Source organism: Ochotona princeps, chromosome 5 (genome assembly GCF_030435755.1).
Source record: "Ochotona princeps isolate mOchPri1 chromosome 5, mOchPri1.hap1, whole genome shotgun sequence".
NCBI lineage: Eukaryota > Metazoa > Chordata > Mammalia > Lagomorpha > Ochotonidae > Ochotona > Ochotona princeps.
The window spans coordinates 49,201,866-49,224,088 of record NC_080836.1 but is presented as its reverse complement, the minus strand read 5'-3'; the positions used below and the strand labels follow the sequence as shown (position 1 = coordinate 49,224,088).

Below are 22,223 nucleotides of genomic sequence, written 5' to 3'. Positions count from 1 at the left end.
CCAGATTGGGCTGCAGCACCCAACCAGCACACATGAGACTGTTACGGGGGGATGGACCCAGTAGGGGGAGGGCTGCAGGGAGCTCCCTGCTGGACCACTACTCCCACTGGTGAGCATGAGATTTGGGATGGGGACAGACCAGGCAGGGCAGGACTGCAACATCTGATGGCCTACATGTGAGCTGGATCAGGGAAAAGCCAGGCTGGGCTGACTGTACTTTCTGGTACATGCATAAGCCAGAGTGTGTGTGGGTGGGTTGGGCTTTGCCACAGCATCAGCTTGCAGTTGCTGGTATAGGGGGCAACTGGTTTGTGTGAAGGCTGAGTATGTAGTGGGCAGGATCTGGCTGGACTCCAACTCTCATTGGTTTGCATAAAAATACAGGACTGGAGACAGAATCGACCCAGCAATTGCAACTAACAGTGTGTGCATAGGCTGATTTGGGTGATAGACTGTGCTAGACCCTGTATTGGCAAACACACACAATAATCAGGTCTGGGATGGCCTCAGATGAGGGTTTCTTTGGCGATTCTGTACCAACTGAGCCACTGGATTTAGAACTCCAACTATGGGGAGAATCACAGGATCTGTTGTCTGACTGTGGAGTGCATGTGTCAGAGCTGGGCCTCCTCAGTGGTTCAGACAGAGCAGTGGACAGCATATCCAGGTGCATATGAAGGATATGGCAATACATTGGAGCCTCCAGTGGACACACGGTACCATGGCAGAAGATGAAGGACAAAACAAATTGATCAACCACCCCCAGCAAATTGTTGGCAGTGAATATCTGGGCAGATGAAGACTCTAAGATGGACTATAGCAGCCAGTGGATTCTGGAGATATTTCATTGCAGTTGGAGTGGCGGGATTGACAGCAATTCAGGACTGTTGAACTATCAAAACCTCTTGAGAACTTCATGGTGTTGTAAATTTCTATTTTTCTTCCTGTTGTTGATATTGTATTGTGGCTTTTCATTTAAGGAGATGTATAGTAACTGTACTGGAGACTATCATATCCAGATGTGAGGATACAATGCAGTATGCATCATTACTTCCAGATCAAAGATGGATTCCCAATGAAACTATTAACTATATCTTGACAATAGGATGCTGGACTCTGTGCCATTGTCCATGCCAGCAATGATGGACAGATGACCGTTTATAAGGAACTATACTAGAGTAATTATATAGGGGAACTCAGTGGAGGGGAGGGGATTCGGGGTAACTGTGAGGGAAATCCCAGTGCCTATGGAACTGTATCATAAAATAATAATAATAAATGGGTTCTTTAAAAGTGATTTAAAATCATACCATCCCTGTCTCTCCTCCTCTCTAATTTGCCAATAAAAATAAATCTTTTAAAAATGTTAGAAAAACTGAAAGACTAATTATAGTATTCTTTTTTTTCTTATTTATTTATTTGAAAGGCAGAATTACAGAGAGAGAAAGGGAGAGAAGACAGATTTTCTATCCACTAGTTCATTCTCCTATATGGCCAAAATGCCTGGAGCTGGGCTGGTCTAAAGCCAGGAACCAGGAGCTAGTTCTGGGTCTCTAATGTCATGGAAGGATCCAAGCACTTGGGCCAGCTGCTGCTGCTTTTCCAGGTTACTAGCAGGAGCTGGATTGAAAGTGCAGCATTTGGGACTCAAACCAGCATCTATATGGGATGCTGGTGCCACAGGGAGAGGCTTAACTTATTGTGCCATGGTATCAGCCCCTAGTTATAGGATTCTTACAAACTGAAAGAAAATATTTTATTAACTCTCAATTCTGGTTGGCCAACAAACATATGGAAACTTTAAAGATAGGTAAAGATTTGGGAACCCATCACACAATTTTCTTTAACGTGAATGTCCAGAACAAGGAAAACTATGGGAAAATTATTTCATATCCTTCAAAAAGCCAGAGATGGATGTAATAATTATAACAAAGTGCAACAAAAGAATATTACAAAATAAAGCTCAAATGCATTCTAAACAACTTGAGCAGTATAATAGAAGTCAGCAAAGACTTTCCTCATTCTGTGGCACTCACAATCCTTTTGGAGGAATAATCCCCTTGAAATGTCAAGTCAATGAAAAACTATTGAAATGACAATTAGACCCAACAATTATAACTCTTGTTGGTCCTGTGTGATACCAGCTTAGAACAGTTAGTTAATCCTCCCCACCTCCCCCCTTTTTTTTTTACTTTTCCTTATGTGCTTAATACCTTTCAAAGCCCCTCTACTTGTATCTACTTAACAGCTTGTGAAGTATGTACTGTTGCTAACCTTGTCCTACAGAGAAGAGATGTAAAGTACAGAGTTTCAGTAGCTTCAGGTCACCTCACTGGCAAGTGCCAAAACTGGGATGCCAACACAGATGTCAACACCTGAATCCAGGAGTTTCCCCTAGGCTACACCTTAGTGCTTTCTATGCCATGTTGTCAGGTAAGCAGGCCAAGACAGCATTCTTTAGAGTCCAGAAGCATAATGATCAGGGAGGCCAGAGAGAAGTAAACTATGTGGAAAGCAGGAGAATGTGTTTTAGCTAGATTCATAGGAAACGGACTCCTCAATAAAAGGCCAAAGCAGCTGCAGATCTCAGCAGACCAGCAGAGCACCTGGCATTTAGAACCCACAGAGTTTCTTGAGACCAAACTCTAGGGAGGTAAATACAGGTTTGGGGGAGGGCTGTTGATGCATGCCCAAATCAATCAAGTATAAAGATCTCAATTAATGAGACTTTACATGTACCATCCAAAGAACATACTGGCACTGATAATACACTAGGTTGTATTTTAAAGTTGATGCTTTATGCAAATTGTACTTTTTATTGGTATTATTTTCCATGGTTCAGTTTTGTAGATACAGGGATTACTCCCTCGCGCTCCCCTCTTCCTTTCCCATTTTCCTGTCCTTCCATTTCTCCCATATTGTCACAGTGTATTGTCCTTTCGTGACAGTTACAAGTTTAGCATTCTGCTACTTAAGTGCGTCATGGCATTGTAGGTATAGGTAAAGGTAGAAAATTTAGTATCATATTGTCAAGGTATATTTAACAGTTTCATTGGTATTTTTTCTTTTATTTGGGGTAGAGATACACAGTGCAATGTATTTTCACTTTCTGGTATGTTAGTCTCCATTATACTGTTCATCTATGAGAATATATTTATGTATGTATGTATCTGTTTATTTTATTTTGCATGAAACTGTCTTATATCAGAGAGAACACATGATATTTGTCCTTTTTGGATCGGCATATTTTACTGAGCTTAATGGTCTCCTTTTGTTGCAAATAGTAGAATTTCATTCTTTTTAGTGGCAGAGTGGTATTCCTTGAAGTGGATGTACCACAGTTACCTTATCCATTTCTCTTTTGACAGCCATCTGGGTTGTTTCCATGTCTTCACTACTGTGGATTACACTACTATACATACAGAGTTACAGATTGTTTTCTTTTTTGCAGATTTTACCTCATTTGGATATATTCCCAGGAGTGGGATAGGTAGGTTATATGATAGGTCAATTTTCAGTTGTCTGAGCAGTCTCTATACTGACTTCCAGCAACAATGGTTATACTAGCCTACATTTTCACCAACAGTGGAGTAAGGTACCTTTCTCCCCACACCCTTGCCAGCAGTTGTTGTTAGTTGATTTTTGTATGTAAGCCATTCTTACTTGAATTTGGTAGAACCTCAATGTGATTTTTATGCATCTTATAGACAGGGGCCTTAGTATAAAATTGCACTTTTAATAATTGATAATATACATCAAGGGCAAACCCAGTTATTTAATTAAGCTTGCTCTTTTTATAACTTGTATTTAGTATGATATGTTGTAAAAATGAAATAATGAAAGATGGAAAAATAATATATTTTCTTAAGTAGAAAAACATGTGTAAGTAGCAGAAATGAAATGGAACCCAAATGAAGGCGATTAATTACATTTTGTAATAAAATGGAAGAGCAAGATTTCCAAAGTTAAACTTGGTCACTATTTTAAGTTTAAAAATGACTCAGCATAAAATCTGCTAAATTATTCTAGTAATGGGTTTAAATTTTCAGTTTTCAAGCTAAAGGGGATTAGAAAGTGACACTTCTTTTCCAGTTCAGAGAATACATGTGTGGAGTAATTAGTTATATTTTAATTTGTATATGATGGCAACAAATTACCTGCTTATCACCTAGCCTAATGTTTCGTATGTGGTAGAAGCTTAAAAAATATTTATTAATGTTGGACACTTTATCCAAATTCAATAGAAAAATATTTAATGAGAAATCAGAATCGCACACTTCCAGAACAGCTGGCTTATCCAATAACATCTCCAGGCATGTTGCTGAGCTATTTAGCCCATTGTAGAAGGTAAAGTTTTTAAGATGGTTCTACTGGCAATTCTAAATGACAAACTGATAGAATTTTGGAAAGAGGCAATATTTGAGATTCAAATAAATTTTTTTTGTGTGTAGTGGTTGATCTTGAATAGTTTGACTTGTGGAAAACTCATTTTCTTTCACTGACACAATATTATGGAGAAAGTTGAGAATTAAGGTGTGACCCATTGTTTGCTTTCATAATTTCAGGCAAGTCATTACATTAACTTTTGGTAGGAGGGAAGAAAAGGTGTCAGTGTCTTCAACTGACCGTACCCTACTATCTCCTAGACTTGAAAATTTCTTTTTTGTTGGTCAAACTGGGACATTATCTTCTGTTTACCAGTTAATTGAAAATACATCAATGAGATACCACCTAACGCCAGTAAGGGTGGCCCACATGAAAAACACCAACAACACTTGCTGGCGAGGTTGCGGGGAAAAGGGAACCCTACTCCACTGCTGGTGGGGCTGCAGATTGGTACAGCCTCTATGGCAATCAGTATGGAGAATATTCAAACAACTCAAAATCGACATACCATATGACCCAGCTATAGCACTCCTAGGAATATATCCAGAACACTTGTTTTATGAGAAACCAACATGCACTCCTATGTTCATAGCAGCACAATCAGTAATTGCAAAAACATGGAAACAGCCAAAGTGCCCATCAACAGAGGATTGGATAAGAAAGCTATGGTTCATCTACTCCGTGGAATACTACTCAGCTATTAAAAAAACAAAATGCAGTTCTTTGTGGCCAAATGGGCCCAACTGGAAACCATAATGCTAAGGGAAATGAACCAATCCCAAAAGGTTAGATACCACATGTTTGCCTTAATTTAATATATGATGTTAAGCATATCATGTTATGTTATGTTCTTATTATGTCATTTGTAGTATATAAACTAAAATTGAACTGTGAATGGGGGGTCACAGAAAGTGGTTAAGAAATCGCATTTATTTTTAACATGTTGACTGCTCAATATCATGTCAATCAAATCCATAATGATGTTAATTGTTGCAGATGGTATATTAGTGCTTTTATTTGACCGGGAAGATACTCTGCTGACTCTGCCCTCAGACCAGAGAGGGTCTTCCCAATAAGTAGTTGGACTTGTCTGGACTATGGGATGTTGGACTCTATGCTTGGCAAATTCTTGCAAGGAGGGAATTTCAACTAAACTTGAACTATGGTTATGCAGCGGGGTGGAGGAACCCACCATGGGGGGAGGGTGGGGGGGAGAATCCCATATTCTATGTAATTACAACACAATGTAATTCATGAATAAATTTAATTAAAAAAAAGAAAATACTTATCATGAATATTTACTGTATTATAGCTCTTGAGTTTATCATAGATTTTCATCTTCATAAATCTTTTCCTTACTACAATGAAATATCTGATGCATACTGGCTGTGAAACAAAAAAAAAACCAACTTTATTTAACTCCATTGTAGAGGCTGAAAGTCAAATGGCGTGATGCAGGCTTTGGCAAAATCCCCAAGGCTGCTGGCAGAGCAGTGCATGGCAGTGAGCACGTGCTAAGTCAGGAAGGGGACAGCGATGGGTTGCACACCAGGGCTTTATTGCAGCCTCCAGCAGAATTCCTTTCTGAGGGCACTTTCCTGGGACCTGGGGACCTTCCACTGGGTTCCTCAGAGCAGAGAAATGAATCCCAAGGTGGCTTGGATAAGTCTTTGGAAGGTCCCTGAGTTCCTGTGAAACAATTCTGCCTTTCCAGGTCTCTGAATCTAATGGCAAGGGTGGCTCAAAGATTTCTGAGGGGCAGATTTAGCATTGCTGCATGCTATTTTGGAATGTTGGCCAGAGTTCTGGCACCCGTCTTCTGAGCCTGTCTGAATGGGATCCCGGCGCATTCAAGGCGAAGACTTTAGCTGCTAGGCCACCGCGCCAGGCCAAAATCACTGCTATCTAATCTCCAAGGCATTGCAGCTCTTTCCTGGTCTTCTTGTCATGTGAGCCCTCACCAAGATGCTCTGCTTACAGCACTGTAGGCCTTTTGAAGCCTACTCCTCCAAGCTCTTCTGACAACTGCCAGAAATCCAATGCAAAGTGGCATCCCACATAGGCACCAATTCTAATCCTGGCAGCCCTGCCCACTTCCCATCCAGCTCCCTGTTTGTGGCCCTGGGAAAGCAGTCGAGGACAGCCCAAAGCCTTGGGATCCTGCACTTGTGTAGGGTACCCGGAAGAGCTCCTGGCTCCTGGCTTCAGATCAGCGCAGTACCAGCCATTGCTCTTGGTTTCAACTTAGCCCAGACCCAGTCGTTGCGAATTTTGAACTGAATCAACTGACAGATCTCTCTCTCTTTTTTCCTCTATCTTTCAAAGAAAATTTAAAAATTAAAAAAATAAAATTTTCTTAATGTTTACTAAATCAGTTACTCTAAAAGTAAACTATCTACTTCACAGTTTTAATAATTTATATTTTAAGAAATTGTGTCTTGATTGTTTTAGAATTAATCGATGTAAAGTTGTTGATTGTATAATTTTATGTCTTAGATATTTGCAGCACCTACATAAACTATTTTTTCTTACATGTACTATTTATGCCTCTCTCTCTCTTTCACTCTCTCTCAATTTATTTTACTTGGAAAGTCAGAGTCACAGAGAGAGAGAAGTTTCACTCCCTATGACCAGAGCTGGACCAGTCCAAAGCTGGGAGCCTGGAGCTCTTCCTGGTTTCCCATGTGAATACAGGGCCCCAGGGACTTGGGCCATCCTCTGCTGGCCTCCCAAACTGTAAGAAGGGAGCTAGATTGAAAGTGAAGAAGCAGGGACCCAAACCAACTCCCACATGGGGATGCTGGTACTAGCAGGTGGAGAATTAGCCCGTTAAGTCACTGTGGCAGCCCTACCTACTCTATAAGTTTACAAATATGACATTTTAAGCCTGTTATTTTGTGTTATAAAATGAACTTTACCTTAAATTGCTGCAATATACCAAAGGGTGGTATTTAGGTTAATTATTAATTAGCTATTCAGATGAACAATGCTTGGAATTTAACTTCAATGCAATTTTTTCTACAATCATGAAAATTTTCTTGTAAAATGATTAAATAGATCATGCAAAGGTTAGACTACTAATCTTTAAAAGAATGATGTTGATTTCCGGCTGACTGTGGCTGGTGGCGGACAGTTCGCGGGGCCCGGGGATGCCACCTTCTAGGCCAGGAGAATAGCGCTGGTAGGGGCCTGCCAGACCTGGGGGCTCATGTCCAGGCTGGCAGAGCATACCTTGGAATGGCCTCAGGTGTTTGGTCTAAGGGAAGAGGTGGGGAAAGCCCCAGGTTTGCATGCTGGCCTAGTGTGCTGGTGGACCAGGCTTGGGGAGCTTTGAATGGGCCTGGATCATGCGTGTGTGGAGGGGCATAGTCCCAGGCCAGCACATGTGCCAGGAGGCAGAAGGCTGGGCTGGGCAACCCATGTGCTCCTAGGTGCAGGGACTGTTGATTAATCAGGGAGAGGGGAAGGGGAATGTGGGAGATGGAATGTGTTGCAGGTGATGAATGACTTCTGAGGGACTCCCAAAGATAAGGCCACTGTATTTCCAGGTAAGCGAAGGGGCTGAGACTGGGTGGCTTGGAGGGAGAGGCTGGAGGACTTTTATGGATCAGACCAATGCACCAGCCCGTGTGGACGACCTGAGCTGGGCGAGTTAGCATTGGACTATAGCTGACTACCACTCACTGGTGCACACTAAAGCTAAGGCTGAAGGCCTGCCTGGCAGGGCTGGATCACAGACCTTGCCGGTGAGTGTCAGAATAAGAGATGGGTCGTGTTAGGCTGTGCCATGATACTAACCAGCGTGTGAGAGAACCAGGTCAGGGGCAGATTCTGTGGAGGATAGTTGGGCTCATCCCTGTGGAACTGCAATTTCCACTGGTTAACTTAACAGCAGGGAGTGGTGACAGGCTGAGCTAGGCATGACCATGGAACCCTCCGACACTCAGGGATACTGGGGTAAGGAACAGGCAGGGGAGGTTCAGACTATAGCATCCATAGGTACACCCAAGATTAGACTGTGGAGTGGGCTGGGCTGCAACACAAAGACTGGAACAGAGTGGGCAGACTATGCCAGCTAAGGGCTAGCACCCACTGAAACACATGAGATCTAGGTCTGGGAGTGGGCCTAGTGGGGCAAGTTGGGAAGTTCTCCTTGTGGGCCATAGCTCCTGCTGGTGGATATGTGGTTCAGACCTGGGTGTTGGTCAGGCCTGGAAAGATAATTTCACTCCTGGCAAGTATGTGGAGTGACTCTGGATGGGGGTAAACTGGGCAGGGTTGGGCCAACCTTAGCCTGCTGGCAGGTGCAGGAGCCAGGCTTAAGTGTGGGTCATGCTGGGTAGGCTATCACACTGATTGATTTGCATGAGTCAGGGATGGGAGCATATTTGGCAGAGATAGGCACCTGCCAATGAGAGTTAGGACTGGGGCGGGCTGGAAGAGGATGGGCAATGCTGAACTGAGTCAGAGCAACCACTGGCACATGGCTGGGAATACACCTGGTTGGGGGAGATAAGGACACATCCTGGCTTGATTTTGGTTCCCACAAGTGAGTGCTGAGAGCTGAAATGGGGGTGGTGGTCTGGACTGGACATAACAGCAATGTCCCTTGGCATGGGTGTAGACTGGATATGGGGTGTGCCAGATGATGCTAGACTCTAGCACCCATTGGTGCTGTGAGAGCCAGGGTGGCTGTAAGATAGGCTGGGCTATGTCTGCCCCCACTGAACCACACGAGAGCTGTGTCTGGGTGTGTGTGGATCAGGTGTGGCTGGGCTGTAGCAAAATTAAGAACTGGAATGGGCATGGGCTGGTCAGGCAAGGCCATTCTTCTTTCCAGAACAAGAGGTGGACAAAGTTAGTCTGGGCCAAGGATACACAGATGGGCCTGAGATCTGCTAGTGGAAGGAGACATGATACAGGAGCTTAGGTAACTCCTTTGTCAGGATGCAGTCCCTTCAGGTGAGCACAAGAACCAAGGCTGGGAGCAGCCCAGACCAGGCCAGTATACAGTACCCACTGTCATTCATGTGTGTTAGGTCTGAGGATAGGCCAGGCTGGGCCAGTTCATAAACTCCCACTGGCAGGTTTGAAAACCAGTATGTGGTGCAAGACAGGCCAGGTTGGGTTGCAACACCATTCAGTTAACATTAAGGCTAAGACTGGGGGCTGGCTGAGCTGGACAAGGCTGCAGCACCCACCAGCATATGCTGGAACTGCGCAGGCAGAGCCGGGCCAGGCTACAGCACCTGCCGGCAAATGACAAGGTGAGATGGGCCATGCCAGACTGGACCGCAGCTCTCACCAGCACATGTGAACCTGGGGAGGGTGGTGCAAGCCCAGTTGGGGTGCGATGCAAACTCCCCTGCTGGCTCACTGCCCCCACTTGCACACATAAGAACTGGGAATGGGGGCGGACCAGGCCAGGCAGGGCTACAACACCTATTTGGCTTGCATGTGAACAGGGTTAGAGAAACGGCCAGCTGGGCTAAGCAATCATATCCACTGATACATGCACGAGCCAGAGTAAGATTAGTTGGGCTTTGGCACAGCATCACCTGGCAAATGCTGGGACTGGGGGCAAATTCTGTCAATCTAGACTGCAAAACCACCTGGAGAGTGTAAGATCTGGGACTGGGAGTGAGCCCAGTAGGGAAACTTTGAGCACCTCTCGATGGAACGCAGCTTGTACTGTGAGCTGGTGGTAGGCCTGGCTAGACAGGTGTTGGTACCTTCCAGCACGAATGTGGGCTAAATAGTGGGGTTGATGAGGTTGAGCTAGGCTTCAAAGCCCATTAACATGTATGAGAGCTGAATGGAATGTGGGACAGACTGGAACAGTCCAGTAAACATACTGTCAAGCACAGGAATCAGAGTTGGGGGCATGTCTAGGGGCTTATTGTGAGTCGCTCCAACTAAGGTGCAGCTCCCGTTGGTGTATGTGAGGGCCGACTGAGTATTTGGTAGGTAGGGTTGGGCTGGGCTGCAGCATCCATTGGTTTATGTGAAAGATGGGGATGAAGACAGAACTGATTCAGCAATTGCAACTACTAGTGTGTACATAGGCTGAGTGGGTGACAGATAGATCTGGATCTTGTTCTCGCAAGAGTCAGGTCTGGGATCACTTCAGATGAGGTTTCTTTGGGAATCCCCTCAAACTGAACCATTGGATTTAGAACTCCAACCATTGGGAGAAGCACAGGATTTTTTGTCTGACTGTGGAGTGCATGAGTTAGAGTTGGGCCTCCTCAGTGGCTTAGACGGAGCAGTGAACAGCATACCCAGATGCATGTGGGGGATATAGCAGTCTGTTGGAGTCTACAGAGGACATTTGGTAACACAGAGGAAGCAGAGCAGAACATATTGGTCAACTACCCCAGCCAAGTGTTGGCAGCAAATATCTGGGTGAATGGAAACTCTAAGGTGGATTATGTCAGCCAGTGGACCTTGGAAGGATTTCTTTATCCTTGGATTTGTGAGATCAAAGGCATTTTAGAACAATCGAACCACTTGAGCATAACCCTCAGAGCATGCTCCACATCAGGGACCCTGGGATGACATCAAGTGGTTGTTCCCCATCCCCAGGTACTGAGGTAGTTGGGAGGCTGGGGATAGGGGAAGGAGAAAAAGAAAATTTGGAAACAATGTTCTCACCCACTTTTCCCTAACCCTCAACTGTTTCCACCCTAATCAACCATGTACACGTCATCAAAAACAAAATAAAGAATAAACAAATAAATTAGGTGAAGTTAAAAAAAAAAAAGGAATGATGTAACATTTCTTTTAAAACACCGTTAGGGGGAGCATTTTCTCTCCAGTTCAGCACAACCCCATCGTTTTCCAAAGGGTGACATTTAACCAGCCTCATTTATTAACGTTACTTTTCTGCCTCTAGCAATGTTTACATCTGTGTCCTTTGTGGGCAAGATTAGATTCAGGGAGTCAAGTAGAGGAACAGTATTGGTTGTATGGATGATAAATCACACAGGCAGGTGGCTGCTTTCTCCTTGCTCTCTCCTACATTGTAGCCAGTCTGCTGCTTTCTTTGACTGCAGGCTGCAGGAGAAGCTGGATCAGCGCTGGAAGAACCCCCTGGGGAATGTGGCACCTCAGTGTGCGGGGCTGGCCACCATCTGAGCACGGGTGTTGGGGATGCAATCAGAGGGGTGCAGAGGAGAGAGGAGACCGAGCTCTGGGCTGGACACTCAGAGGACAGTGTGAGTCAAGTACAGCCATTGGCGTCTCTAATAGCCAAATATGGCCCATACCAAGCTCCTCTCCAGTAAGGTTATCAAGTGGCTAAGGATAAGAAAGGATTCTTTCTGAAATGTTTAAAATTGGTTGATTTTGTGGAAATCCCAGACCCTGTGGAATTGGACTATAAAGTTTAAAAAAAAAATTGATTGATTTGCAGGGCCAAGTTAGAGAAAGGGAGAGACAAAGAGGGGGAGATCTTTGCAGGTTTGTTGTGGATAAGGTTGGGCCTGATATTCTTTCCTATGCTTTTGCCTTGTGCTTAAACAGTATTCTAAGTACAGGCCCACACACAACTTACAAAGTGATGAAGTTTATTAAAAGGCGAGAAAATCACAGACACACGTGGGCCATGTTCAGGGAGAGAGCAGGCTTCGAAGGGCAGGTAGGAGAGAAAGAAATTTTCAGCACGAGAGAGATGCTTTTCTAAGATTGTGTTATGTAAGCCAAAGTGTTCCTTCTTTGTCTCAAGGAAGGACACAAACAGTAGGAGAAAGGGGGTCCCCAACCAGAGCAGTCCTCACAATCCAGAAAGATTTCTCCTGCCGAGTCTCCTATACCACTCATCTTAAAAAAACTTGCAGTGTCAAAAATGGGGCATCTATACTTACTTAAGCAAGCAGCAGCCTGTTTTCAGTCATTGAGACTATAACCTGCTGATCTCTGCACTATGCCAGGTCTCTTTCTTCAAACCCACTCCACGACTGTATGGTTCTCTCTGCTCTCCACAGTGCTCCATGTCAGGTGGGCCTGCTGCAGTTTAGTCAGCATCCTCAGGATGAATTCAGTAAACCAGTGGTTCTCCAGCTCACTGTGGCTAGAATCACTTGGTGTGCCACAGACGGCTGGGTGAGTGTCAAGAGGGGACAGATCATTTGCTGTCAGCCCATGTTGCACACTTAGAAAACCAGTGATGGAAGCAATGACTTGATTCCCAGAGTAAGCAATACTCACTTTGCTAGCCAACTGAAACTGAGATGAATAACACATTTGCCTTCTTGTACCTGGTTAGACTGGCTCCAGCCACTTGCAGGTGCTCTCTGGGGTGACCCACACCTTCCTGCTGGTCCTGAACTTTAGGGTCAGAGCTTTCTCCAGCCTAATCAGTGTGCTTTCCCTCTTAAGGTGGCTTCTTAGATTCCAGAGCTCCTCTAAGGAAATAAAAACATTCTGATACTTCTGTGCAGATCCATTAGTTCTATGGGGCAAAGCTATTTTGTCCTGCGCCTTGCACCCCTCACCACAGTAGGATAGTCCCTGGGCAGAATCTCTTTGACCTCCAGCATCCACTCTTCCCTTGGTTTTCTTGGGCTGAATTCCTATGTATCCGCACCACCAGGATTCTCCAGCTTGCAAGCTTTGCCAAATCTGTTCCAGTCACTGCTCAGTGGAAGATTGGGCAACCCAGACCCTCCACTTTCAATGGCAGTGTGCTTGCATCTTGCCATTGTTTTTTTTACCCCCAGCTCTGTCCACATAGCTCCCTTCTCTCTGCAACTGGCACCTGCTCTTTTCCACTTGCCACTCTTTGATCAAGTCGGAGTCCCAGCTTCTCCTGCCCTCAGGCCTGTCTTCCTTGGATTATACATTTTTTTCTATGTCATATTATAAAGAACAGTAGGGCATATTGTTACATTATCTTGCTTCCAATCAGGCTGATTATACCTTAAGAAAATAAAGTCTTTGGGGGAACAATTAACTGAATTCAAATTATACATCAGTTAAAAGTTTATAACACTACATGGTGAGATTTACTTTATGCTGAATATATGATTTTTTTTGTTCAATCAAAAGGCACTTTAAGTCACTAAAATGCTTCTTGTCATTATGAATATTAATTTTCAGGGGTAGTTGAAATGCATCAAAATGAAATCAGTAGCTCTTTCTACTTGAGAGAATGATGGCTAAACCATTTCTGACTCTACTATAAAGGAGGTAAAGTAGAAATATCATCTCCTATATGTCCAGTGGGAAGCTGGCTCAGCCTCCGTGGCCTATATTCAGGTTGTTAATGGTGGTAACAACTTTTGAGCACATGAAATTGCTTAGTTAAAATTTTGAAAGCATTAATATCAAAAAGTATTTTGTATAAGGGACTTGGGCTTAGTATTTATTTTCAATACAAGATAATGAAATTTTCTCCTAAATCTAGTGGATACCATCACCATCTATTCATCTAGAAAATTCTTGCCCTACTAAAAAAATTCAACAAGTCTGTTATACCCAACTATATTTTCATTATATGTAGTTTAAGACTACATTATTTCTTTGGAGCTTAAAAAAAGGAATTTACAGTGACATTCCAAAGCAGAAAAATCATTATGTTGCCACAAAGCATAACTGACTTAACAAAGTAAAGGAGAACCTTTTTCTCTGAAAATTACTTCCAAGGAGTGTCAGAGTCCAGCAACCATTATCATAACTTTCTCTATTCCGAGTGGTCCAGTATAGGCTGCAGTCAATTGCTGCACAGTTTTTATCCCTCAAGGTCTAATGGAAATAAGATGAAAAGGAAATATAAATTCAAACTCTGCTCATAAACTAATGGCCCATAATTCAACCAATTTTCTACCTGCTTCTGCAGCCTTCATTAACACCCCATTAGGAGTAGCAGTAAAACTCCTGATTTATTCTTTAAGGCTGTAAGTTATGTCTTACATAACAAATTTTCCTGGGCTGTTCAGCCCTGATATCTGAATCTATAAATATCTATTCTCTGGCTAGAGGAGTGTAATGGCACGGTTTGAAAATTTTCTTCTTGAATGTATAAAATTTGACAAATTTTAAAAAGCCTGTAGGGTGCAGGAGAGTCACAGAATGGGTTTTAATTATTCCTTCAGGGCATATAGTGAAGTTATAAAGGATGAACTCTAGTTTGACACAAAAGTAAATGTGCCCAGGTGCTTCTGTCAACACCATGGCATTCTGTTCAAAGCAGTATATGCACTCCAGGTAGACCTACGCCACTGTGTGTGCAAGATGTGTTGGTAACATTTCCACACTAAATTGTACCACTTCAAGTGCTGGGGGCCTACTCTTTCACATCCTTGACCTTTTCTATTTGTGTTGGAAACTTTAGGAAGCAACATAAATCTTCCTCTGAAACATAGCATCTTGATAGTGAATATAGGCTTCCAGAATTTTCCTTCCAAACCACAGACCCGTTAGTATTTCAAGTTCCTTTCACTTAGGAGCTGCCTGGGGTATTCCTTTCATAATGAACTAATCTCTCTCTCTCTCTCTCTCTCTTTTGAATTATTACATGAAACTTTCAAATTCATACCGCCTCCCTCCCAACCTTTGTCTATCTATTTTGCTGTTATCCTCAGGGACTCAGATACCTCTGGCTCACGTAACACCTCCCTCTAAGAGCAGTTCTTGTGGAGGGAATAGGGTGTATCCAAAGCCACAGCCTCAGGAGGTCCCTGGTTTAAGGGAAAGCCCCATTCTGCTCAGAGGCCCTGTGCCCAGGCTCCAGATCTCTGTTTGCCACCCTGAGGGCAAACAGGTGGCTCCTGGTCCTTCATTCCAGCATCTCCTCACTTTGCTGTCTCCCTGACACTTTGCTCACCAGTCTCCATTCTCAGATTTTCTGTGTGTTCTTCTTCATCCCTCAGGCCCTACTTGGTCACATACAGGCTGCTGCCACCAAAATCCAGAGGGAAAGGACAGCTAAGCCCCAGTCACTGTTGTACCACAAGGTAACTGTGACTTCAGGTAAATGGCTGAGCCAACCATGGCCTTGGTCTTATTCTCTGTGACAGCAGGCATTGTACTGATTATCTACAGGGTCTCTCAAAATTCAAGACTCTGGAAACCACAGACCCTTTTCCTTGCCTTCCTCTCCCCACCTGTTTTACCCGACTGCAAATAGCCAAAGAGCAAAATATTATGGCATTGGCAGGCAGAGCTCCATCACTCATTTAAACAGGCACAATTGTAAAGATAATAGCTTGTTATCCATATTTGCATCTCATGGTTTATAGAGCGCAGAAGGTCGTGTCTTCCGAATCTGGTTTCATTTCTGTGTTGCCATGTTCCTGGCACTGGAAGGTAGCTCCTCCACGTAAGCTGCAGGGAAATGGCCCTTTTTTTCATTTAAGGATCCAAACCACCAGCCTTCATCTTTCTTCTCATGGATAATCACAATGTCACCTGAAAAATCCGAAACCCCAAACCCACATTTGGTCAGACAAATATGTGTTTCAGCAATCTCAGCATCTACCAGAGTTTTAGGGGTGTTCTGCTTTCAAGGAGCTACTTGGCAGAATCATTTTCTATTCTTACTTCACATAACACAAAAATACGTTGAACCAGGAGTAATCCAGAGAATATGAAAAAGGCCACGATAAGGAACAGCTGAGTTATGCTACAAGTTTACTTAAAAGCAGAATCACATTGGGCCACATATCCATCTCAAACTACCTGGCATACCTCATAGAGGATGGATAGACTGTGAGCAAATTCTTTGTTAGTGTCTGTACATTAAGAGTTTCACATGTTGATGGCTGAGATAGTTTGGAATTCTGACTATGGAGGTATGTCTAAGCTAAGAATCCTTTCTTGGGGTCCAAATGGCTTCTCTCCATTAAACCTGGCTTCACAGTCCAAAATTCTAGTAGCTTAGCATAGAAGTATAACTTCCCATTCATCCATTTCAATAACTTTTTAAGAAAAGATCAATTTTTAAACATCCCATTTTCAAAGAAATGAGTCACATAAACAGCATTCCCAAGAAACACAGCCCTTGCTCAACTCAAATACTAACAACCCTAAATCTTAACCTCGTGCCCTATATATTTTCTCAGCTAGCCCCTCTCTTGAGAGAGACAGAAAGAGGAAGTGGGGAAGAGAGAGAGAGAGAGAGAGAGAGAGAGAGAGAGAGAGAGAGAGAGAGAGAGAGAGAGTCCCCTTTCTTCCTGGCTGCTTTTTATATATTGTGTAGAAACATTTATGTAGCAAATGTATCATAGTGCCTGATTCAAGTCTTTGCTGTTTTGCTTTCCGTCAGCTTCCACTTAGAGTGTACCCAAGGAGGCATTAGAGGATGGCTCAAGTATTTGGATCTGTGTCACTCAGGTAGGATATCTGCTCCCCTGGCTTTGCCCTGGCCTATCCTCAGATGTTCAGGGACTTTGGAGGTGCACCTGTAGATGAAACAGCTCTCTCCACCTGCCTCTCTCACTTTCATTAAAGTGAAAAAAAATTGAGTACATTTTACTTTTGCACAATTGAAGAACTTCATAGCCCTTTTTTGAAGTTTCATTTAGTTTTGAGAGAGAGAGAGAGAAAGAGAGAGAGAGAGAGAGAGAGAGAAAGAGAGAGAGAGAGAGAGACATCTTTTGTCCATTGATTCTCTCCTAGAATGACTGCAACAGTCAGCGCTGGGCTGGGCCAAAGCTAGGTGAGAGGAGTTCCATCCAGGTCTCCCACATGTGTGGCAGGGACCCAAGTACTTTTGCTGTCACATGCTGCTTTCCAAAATGCATAATAGCAGAGTGATAAAATGGGAAGGGATGCTGGGACTCCAACCCAGGCACGTAACATGGCGTACAGTTGTGGCAAACAGCACCTTAAACACTGGGCCACCAGAACATTATCTTTAGCATAGTTCTGAGGTAATCTCCCATTCTTTTTTCATTTTGCTTTCCCACAATTTTTTCCCTCCCCAAAGTTGAGAAAAACTGCTAAGCTTATCCCACCCTACCCAAAACTGTCTTTTCTTTGTCTTAAATCACTACTGGATCTTGTTATAGGTCATTCTCAGTCTAAGCTCTCCCTCTAATGAGTTCCCTTGGGTTAGTAGATTGACACAATCTATTAAAATGCACAGTGATTTGAGATTGTCTTGCTAACCTCCCTAAGCCTCCAATGTCCTGTTTCACTGAAAGTTCTTAGAGTAAGATGCAAGTGGGCTCTGCAATGCAGAGAGAATTAAAAACAAACAAGTAAATCATTTTTTGGTGAATTATGTTAACTTCAACATAGGACCCCTGGAAGCATTTGGGAGATGTGCTTTTTATTTCTAGACAAGAAAAGTGATTTCCTACAGAACTCAGACTGGTTCTGGGAGGGAAACAGCACCAAGCAATAACAAATATCCGGTTTCCTGTTATTGGGCTGCCAAGTTCATCTCTATGGGCTCAGAGTCCCACACTGGTCATAGGTAGTCAGCTTTCTCCTACAACACAACTCTTTCTTCCAGACCTTCCATTTCTAGATCTTTAGTGTCCAAACGTGGTTGTCAACAGGACACCTAAAGAAAGTTGAGGTTAGAGACATTTTTTTTAATGCTGAGGTTTACGTAACCCGTAACATAATCCGTTTCCTTGTTATAAAACTCCATGGCATAAAGAAGAGAGTCTGATGCTTTAGATTGTCCAATAATCCTTTACTGAGAATTAAGAGGAAAGTTCAATAAGCTGAATCAGTTATCTGCGTGCTAGAGCTTGCTCCTATACCAAGTCAGAAGTCCCTTCAGACACCTGTAACTGCCAAAAAGATAAAAAATGTGGGAGCTCTATCTCTGAAGGTTTTGCTGGCATTCCACCCTAGTGTGGCCCTGTGAGAACATAGCTGAATTTCTTTATTCCAAACCTGGGTCACCACTATCTCTCCATTTATAAAGTGAGAATAAGAGTAAGTAACAATACCTTGCATAATATCTGGCATACGTTAAAAATGGAGTCAAGATTAGCTGTTACTAATGAGCTTTAGTTTTCCATGTGCTTTGTTTTCTAAGGAGGGTGATTATACATCTCACTGATCTGCCATGGTAAGGTACCATAAGGCTGCCATGCTCAGACCAGGTCTTATTCATGTCACGGATCTCAGCAGTGGAAGACAGTTAAAACAGCTGTGAATAATTCTTACCTTTCTCTAGACTCAATTCATCCTCCTGCCGGGCTTGGAAGGAATACAAAGCCTTGCAAAGACCATTGCCGGGTTGGACCACACCTGAGGCTAGAAGTTGGATTAAGGTGGATTAATAGCCATGCTGCACAGTTGAAATGTATTGGGATGTTCTCAAAAGCAAAATTTATAATCTGACATCATATCCATTCATTGATCTGTCAGTTTTGAAATACCTAGTATGTCTAGATATGAAAGTCATCTTACAGGAAACACTAAGTCTGGAGAAAAAGTTATTCTCACAATAGTAAATATGACAATTTGAAATTATTTTCCCCCCACATGAGCTTAGTCAGTTATATAGTAGTTCTGGTGCTTGCATGCATATTTGGAAAAGCTTGCTTGTTCAGACAAGGGGCACACACACACCAGTTTTCGTCTAGATGGGATATTTGGAACACATACTTCCTGTTATCCATTGGTGCTGGTGGAATTGTTTTTCAAGCAATGGAGCAGTGGCTTTTCCTAAATGGTGTAGCCCATCATACTCTGGGATTTATTGATTGTTTGCCAATTTCTAATCAAGAGAGTTGAGATTACAGCAGCTATAACTGAACAATGGACCATGAGCTGCATGAATGAGTGTGTGTGCTTGTGTATTGAAAGTTGAATTGCAGTCGTACATGGAGGAGCATGGTTGAAGCTGGTTTGCTGAATAATGGCACTGAGTAAATCAAGAGTGGCCCTGAGAAGTCAAGTGCAGCACCATGTTTCTTGCCAGGAGGACAACATTTCCATGGAAGGCTGCAAGAGACTGGAGACAGCTTCTAAGCTCTTCACTGTGACTTCAAGGTGACTGTGTGGACAGCCAATTGCAGGCTGTTCAAAGAAAGAGAATGCCAGCCCTCTGAAGCCTACCCTGATTTCTTGAAGGAAAAAAATACTTTCCCCAACCTGCTCTCTCTTGGACGCCTTCCTACTTCATGTGTTGCTTTTCTGCACGAGGCTACAGATTCCAACGAATTACTCAGTTGTCTTTGAGCTCATAAAGGTCAATGTCACCCTAAAAAGAACATTTAAAGTAGTAATGTGCCAGACCAATGGGACTCAGCCCCCAGTTATTCTGCACATTGGATTACCTGAAGATGAGGAATTTGGATTGTTTTGCTTTCTGGAAGATTCCTGGCTCACAGCATTCTCTAACCTCTTCATCAAAATAGGTCGAGATAGTTTTACGTAACTATGCACATGGTCCTGTTCAAATATTGAAGAAGAAATAGCACTGTTATCATACGGACTCATGAAGAATAACTTTGTAGTTGTTTTCCTTTGTGATTTAGCTTTCTAACGGGGGCAGGGTATTGTATAACTAATACTCAATACATTTCTAAGCCCTACCATATTTAAGCCTTGTTTCTGAAGCTTTCATATTTTCAGAATCAATTACTGTAGTTTACAACCTATATTTCTGACTCGTATGTCTCACCAACTAGTAGCATTATTTCTATAAATAACCCTAGAAAAATATTCTCAGAGTAAACCTAAATTCCTAGTGACTTTTTGCTCTTGATTTGATCTTGGAGTAGCTAATTACTTAAGTTCAATTTTAATTGGCTTCATGCAAGAGAAATGATCGTGGCCCTAGATGATTGAGACCATTTTAGAGTTCTCAAGCCTCAGAAAACTCCCCCTGTATTGTGAACTGGTTACAGTGCCCCCCTCTGACTGAAATGGAAAATAGCTACAACCAATAGCACCCTGTGTACATTCACTCATCCCTAATCAGTCCAAATAATGGGAAGATAGGTGGGTGTGAATTTTTACAATTGCACTCATGAATTACCCACATTTTGTACTATGTTAAGCATTTGAAACTAATGAATGTAACAAATGCTTATAATTTTAGCAACATTTTATTACATAGAAATTTTACTATAAAAGCAGGTCCATAGGATAAAATTGAGCAATGGGAAAAAAGAAGGATTCCACGGTGCATTTACTCCTCAGTAATGTATTCTACAAAGAATGTATTGTGATTAAATTGTGCTATTATGTTCAAAAGGATTAAAAATGAACTCATCTTAAGATCCCACAGTTGTCACTAGCTTGGGACAGTTTAAAGAGTCAATAATTAGATACAAACAGCATAAGGATTTAAAACAAAGAACTAAAATTACGAGTATTCATTTATAGCATGAATTGTGCATTAAAATGTCTAAAGGAATCTCCAGACAAATGCCCAGTATTGGTAAGTAAATTTACTAAGATACTGGATACAAGGTCAATAAGAAAAACCATGTGTCTCTGTACTTGTAGAATTACTCTGGTTTGATCAGCACACTTTGCATTCATTTACTGAAATATCACAGGTACTCAAAAACATAAACAACTACTACATGTTCATGAATAATTCTTTTTTAATATATTGCAGTTAGGATTTGGAACAAATGGCACATATGATTCCCAACAATGTTTGCCCCAGTGCTACTTTGGGTCATTGCACCCAGCAAACCCAATGAAGAAATTACAAGTCTCTTCCATTTTACCTTTTCTTTCCACTTGAAGATACAATTACTACAGGGATGGCTGGGTTTAGGTCTTTGCTCAAGTTCCGCCAATACTGATGACAGTTTATAGGAGTTTGCTTGCAGAAGGTCCAGTTTCAAATTGTTCTGTGGGTACATCATTTGGCCATGTGATTAAATTTCCAGAAAACCCAGAACAACTGGCTATGGAAGGGGATTATCAGATGGCTTTCAGAAAGACAGAGAGATCTAGCCAAGCACACAATTGGCTCACACAGACATACACAGAAAATGCTGCAGAGAACAATAACTGCAAAAAGTCCTTTAAGTGGTTTATAGGGAAGTCATAATTATTGAGGATGTTTTATCTTGTGCTTTTGTAAACAGAGTAAAGCAGGTGGAGAGGAAGCAGTTACATTACCTGGTACATTGTGGCAGCAAATCGATTTACTCAGTTTTATACTGAGAAACAAGGGAGGAAATACGAAGGGTTGATTGCAAAGGTAAACTTTCTGTCTTTAAATATGATTATTTATTTTATGTGTTGGAAAGGCAGAGAGTCTTCCATCTGCTGATTCACTCTCCATGTTTGGTTTCTGCCATGCCAAAGCCAGGAGTGGAAACTACATCCAGGTCTTCCAGTTGTGTGACAGGAATGCTTACAGTTGAGCCATCATTTGTTGCCTTCCAGGGTGCGTATTAGCAGGAAGTGGTATCAGAAATGGAGGGAGACAGGGAAGGCACTGTGGCGTAGCAGGTAAAGTCATTGCCTCTGTGCTGGCATCACACCAGCCTCCCACACGGGTGTTGGTTCAAGACCTGGCTGCTCCACTTCTGATTCAACTCTCTGCCAATTGCCTTGAAAGGCAAAGCAAGATGGCCCAAATGCTTAGCTCCTGTACCATGTGGGAGATCTGGAAGAAGCTCCAGATGCTTGGCTTTGGTCTGATCTAGCCCCAGCCATTGTGGCCATTTGGGGAATGATCCAGCATATTTAAGACCTTTCTCTTTCTTTTGCCTCTATTCTCACTTCCTCCCCTCCACGTGTGTGTGTGTGTGTGTGTGTGTGTGCGCCTGTCTTCTCCTCTGTATGTAGCTCTGTGCAACTTTATCTTATTCTGGGTAATCATGACTTTCAAAGAAGTAAATTCATCTTAAAGAAAGAAGAGGGAGACTCAAACCTGGGCTCTCCAATGTGGGATGCAG

At 42.8% G+C, this 22,223-nt stretch overlaps 2 protein-coding genes across 2 annotated transcripts in view; one reads left to right on the top strand and one right to left on the bottom strand.

The window, feature by feature from the left end:
- The window catches only part of SPC25 (SPC25 component of NDC80 kinetochore complex), a 71,485-nt gene that overhangs the window by 20,397 nt on the left and 28,865 nt on the right, over nt 1–22,223 (top strand). The gene's annotated exons all lie outside the window — the stretch shown is intronic.
- The window catches only part of NOSTRIN (nitric oxide synthase trafficking), a 57,020-nt gene continuing 49,691 nt past the window's right edge, over nt 14,895–22,223 (bottom strand). Inside the window, exons 13-16 of the mRNA XM_004577321.3 lie at nt 21,039–21,164; nt 19,632–19,746; nt 18,514–18,603; nt 14,895–15,795 (exon numbers count right to left, since the gene is read on the bottom strand). Of these exons, the coding sequence (XP_004577378.2) occupies nt 15,659–15,795; nt 18,514–18,603; nt 19,632–19,746; nt 21,039–21,164 (468 nt within the window). The 3' untranslated portion in view covers nt 14,895–15,658. The remainder of the gene's footprint in view (nt 15,796–18,513; nt 18,604–19,631; nt 19,747–21,038; nt 21,165–22,223) is intronic.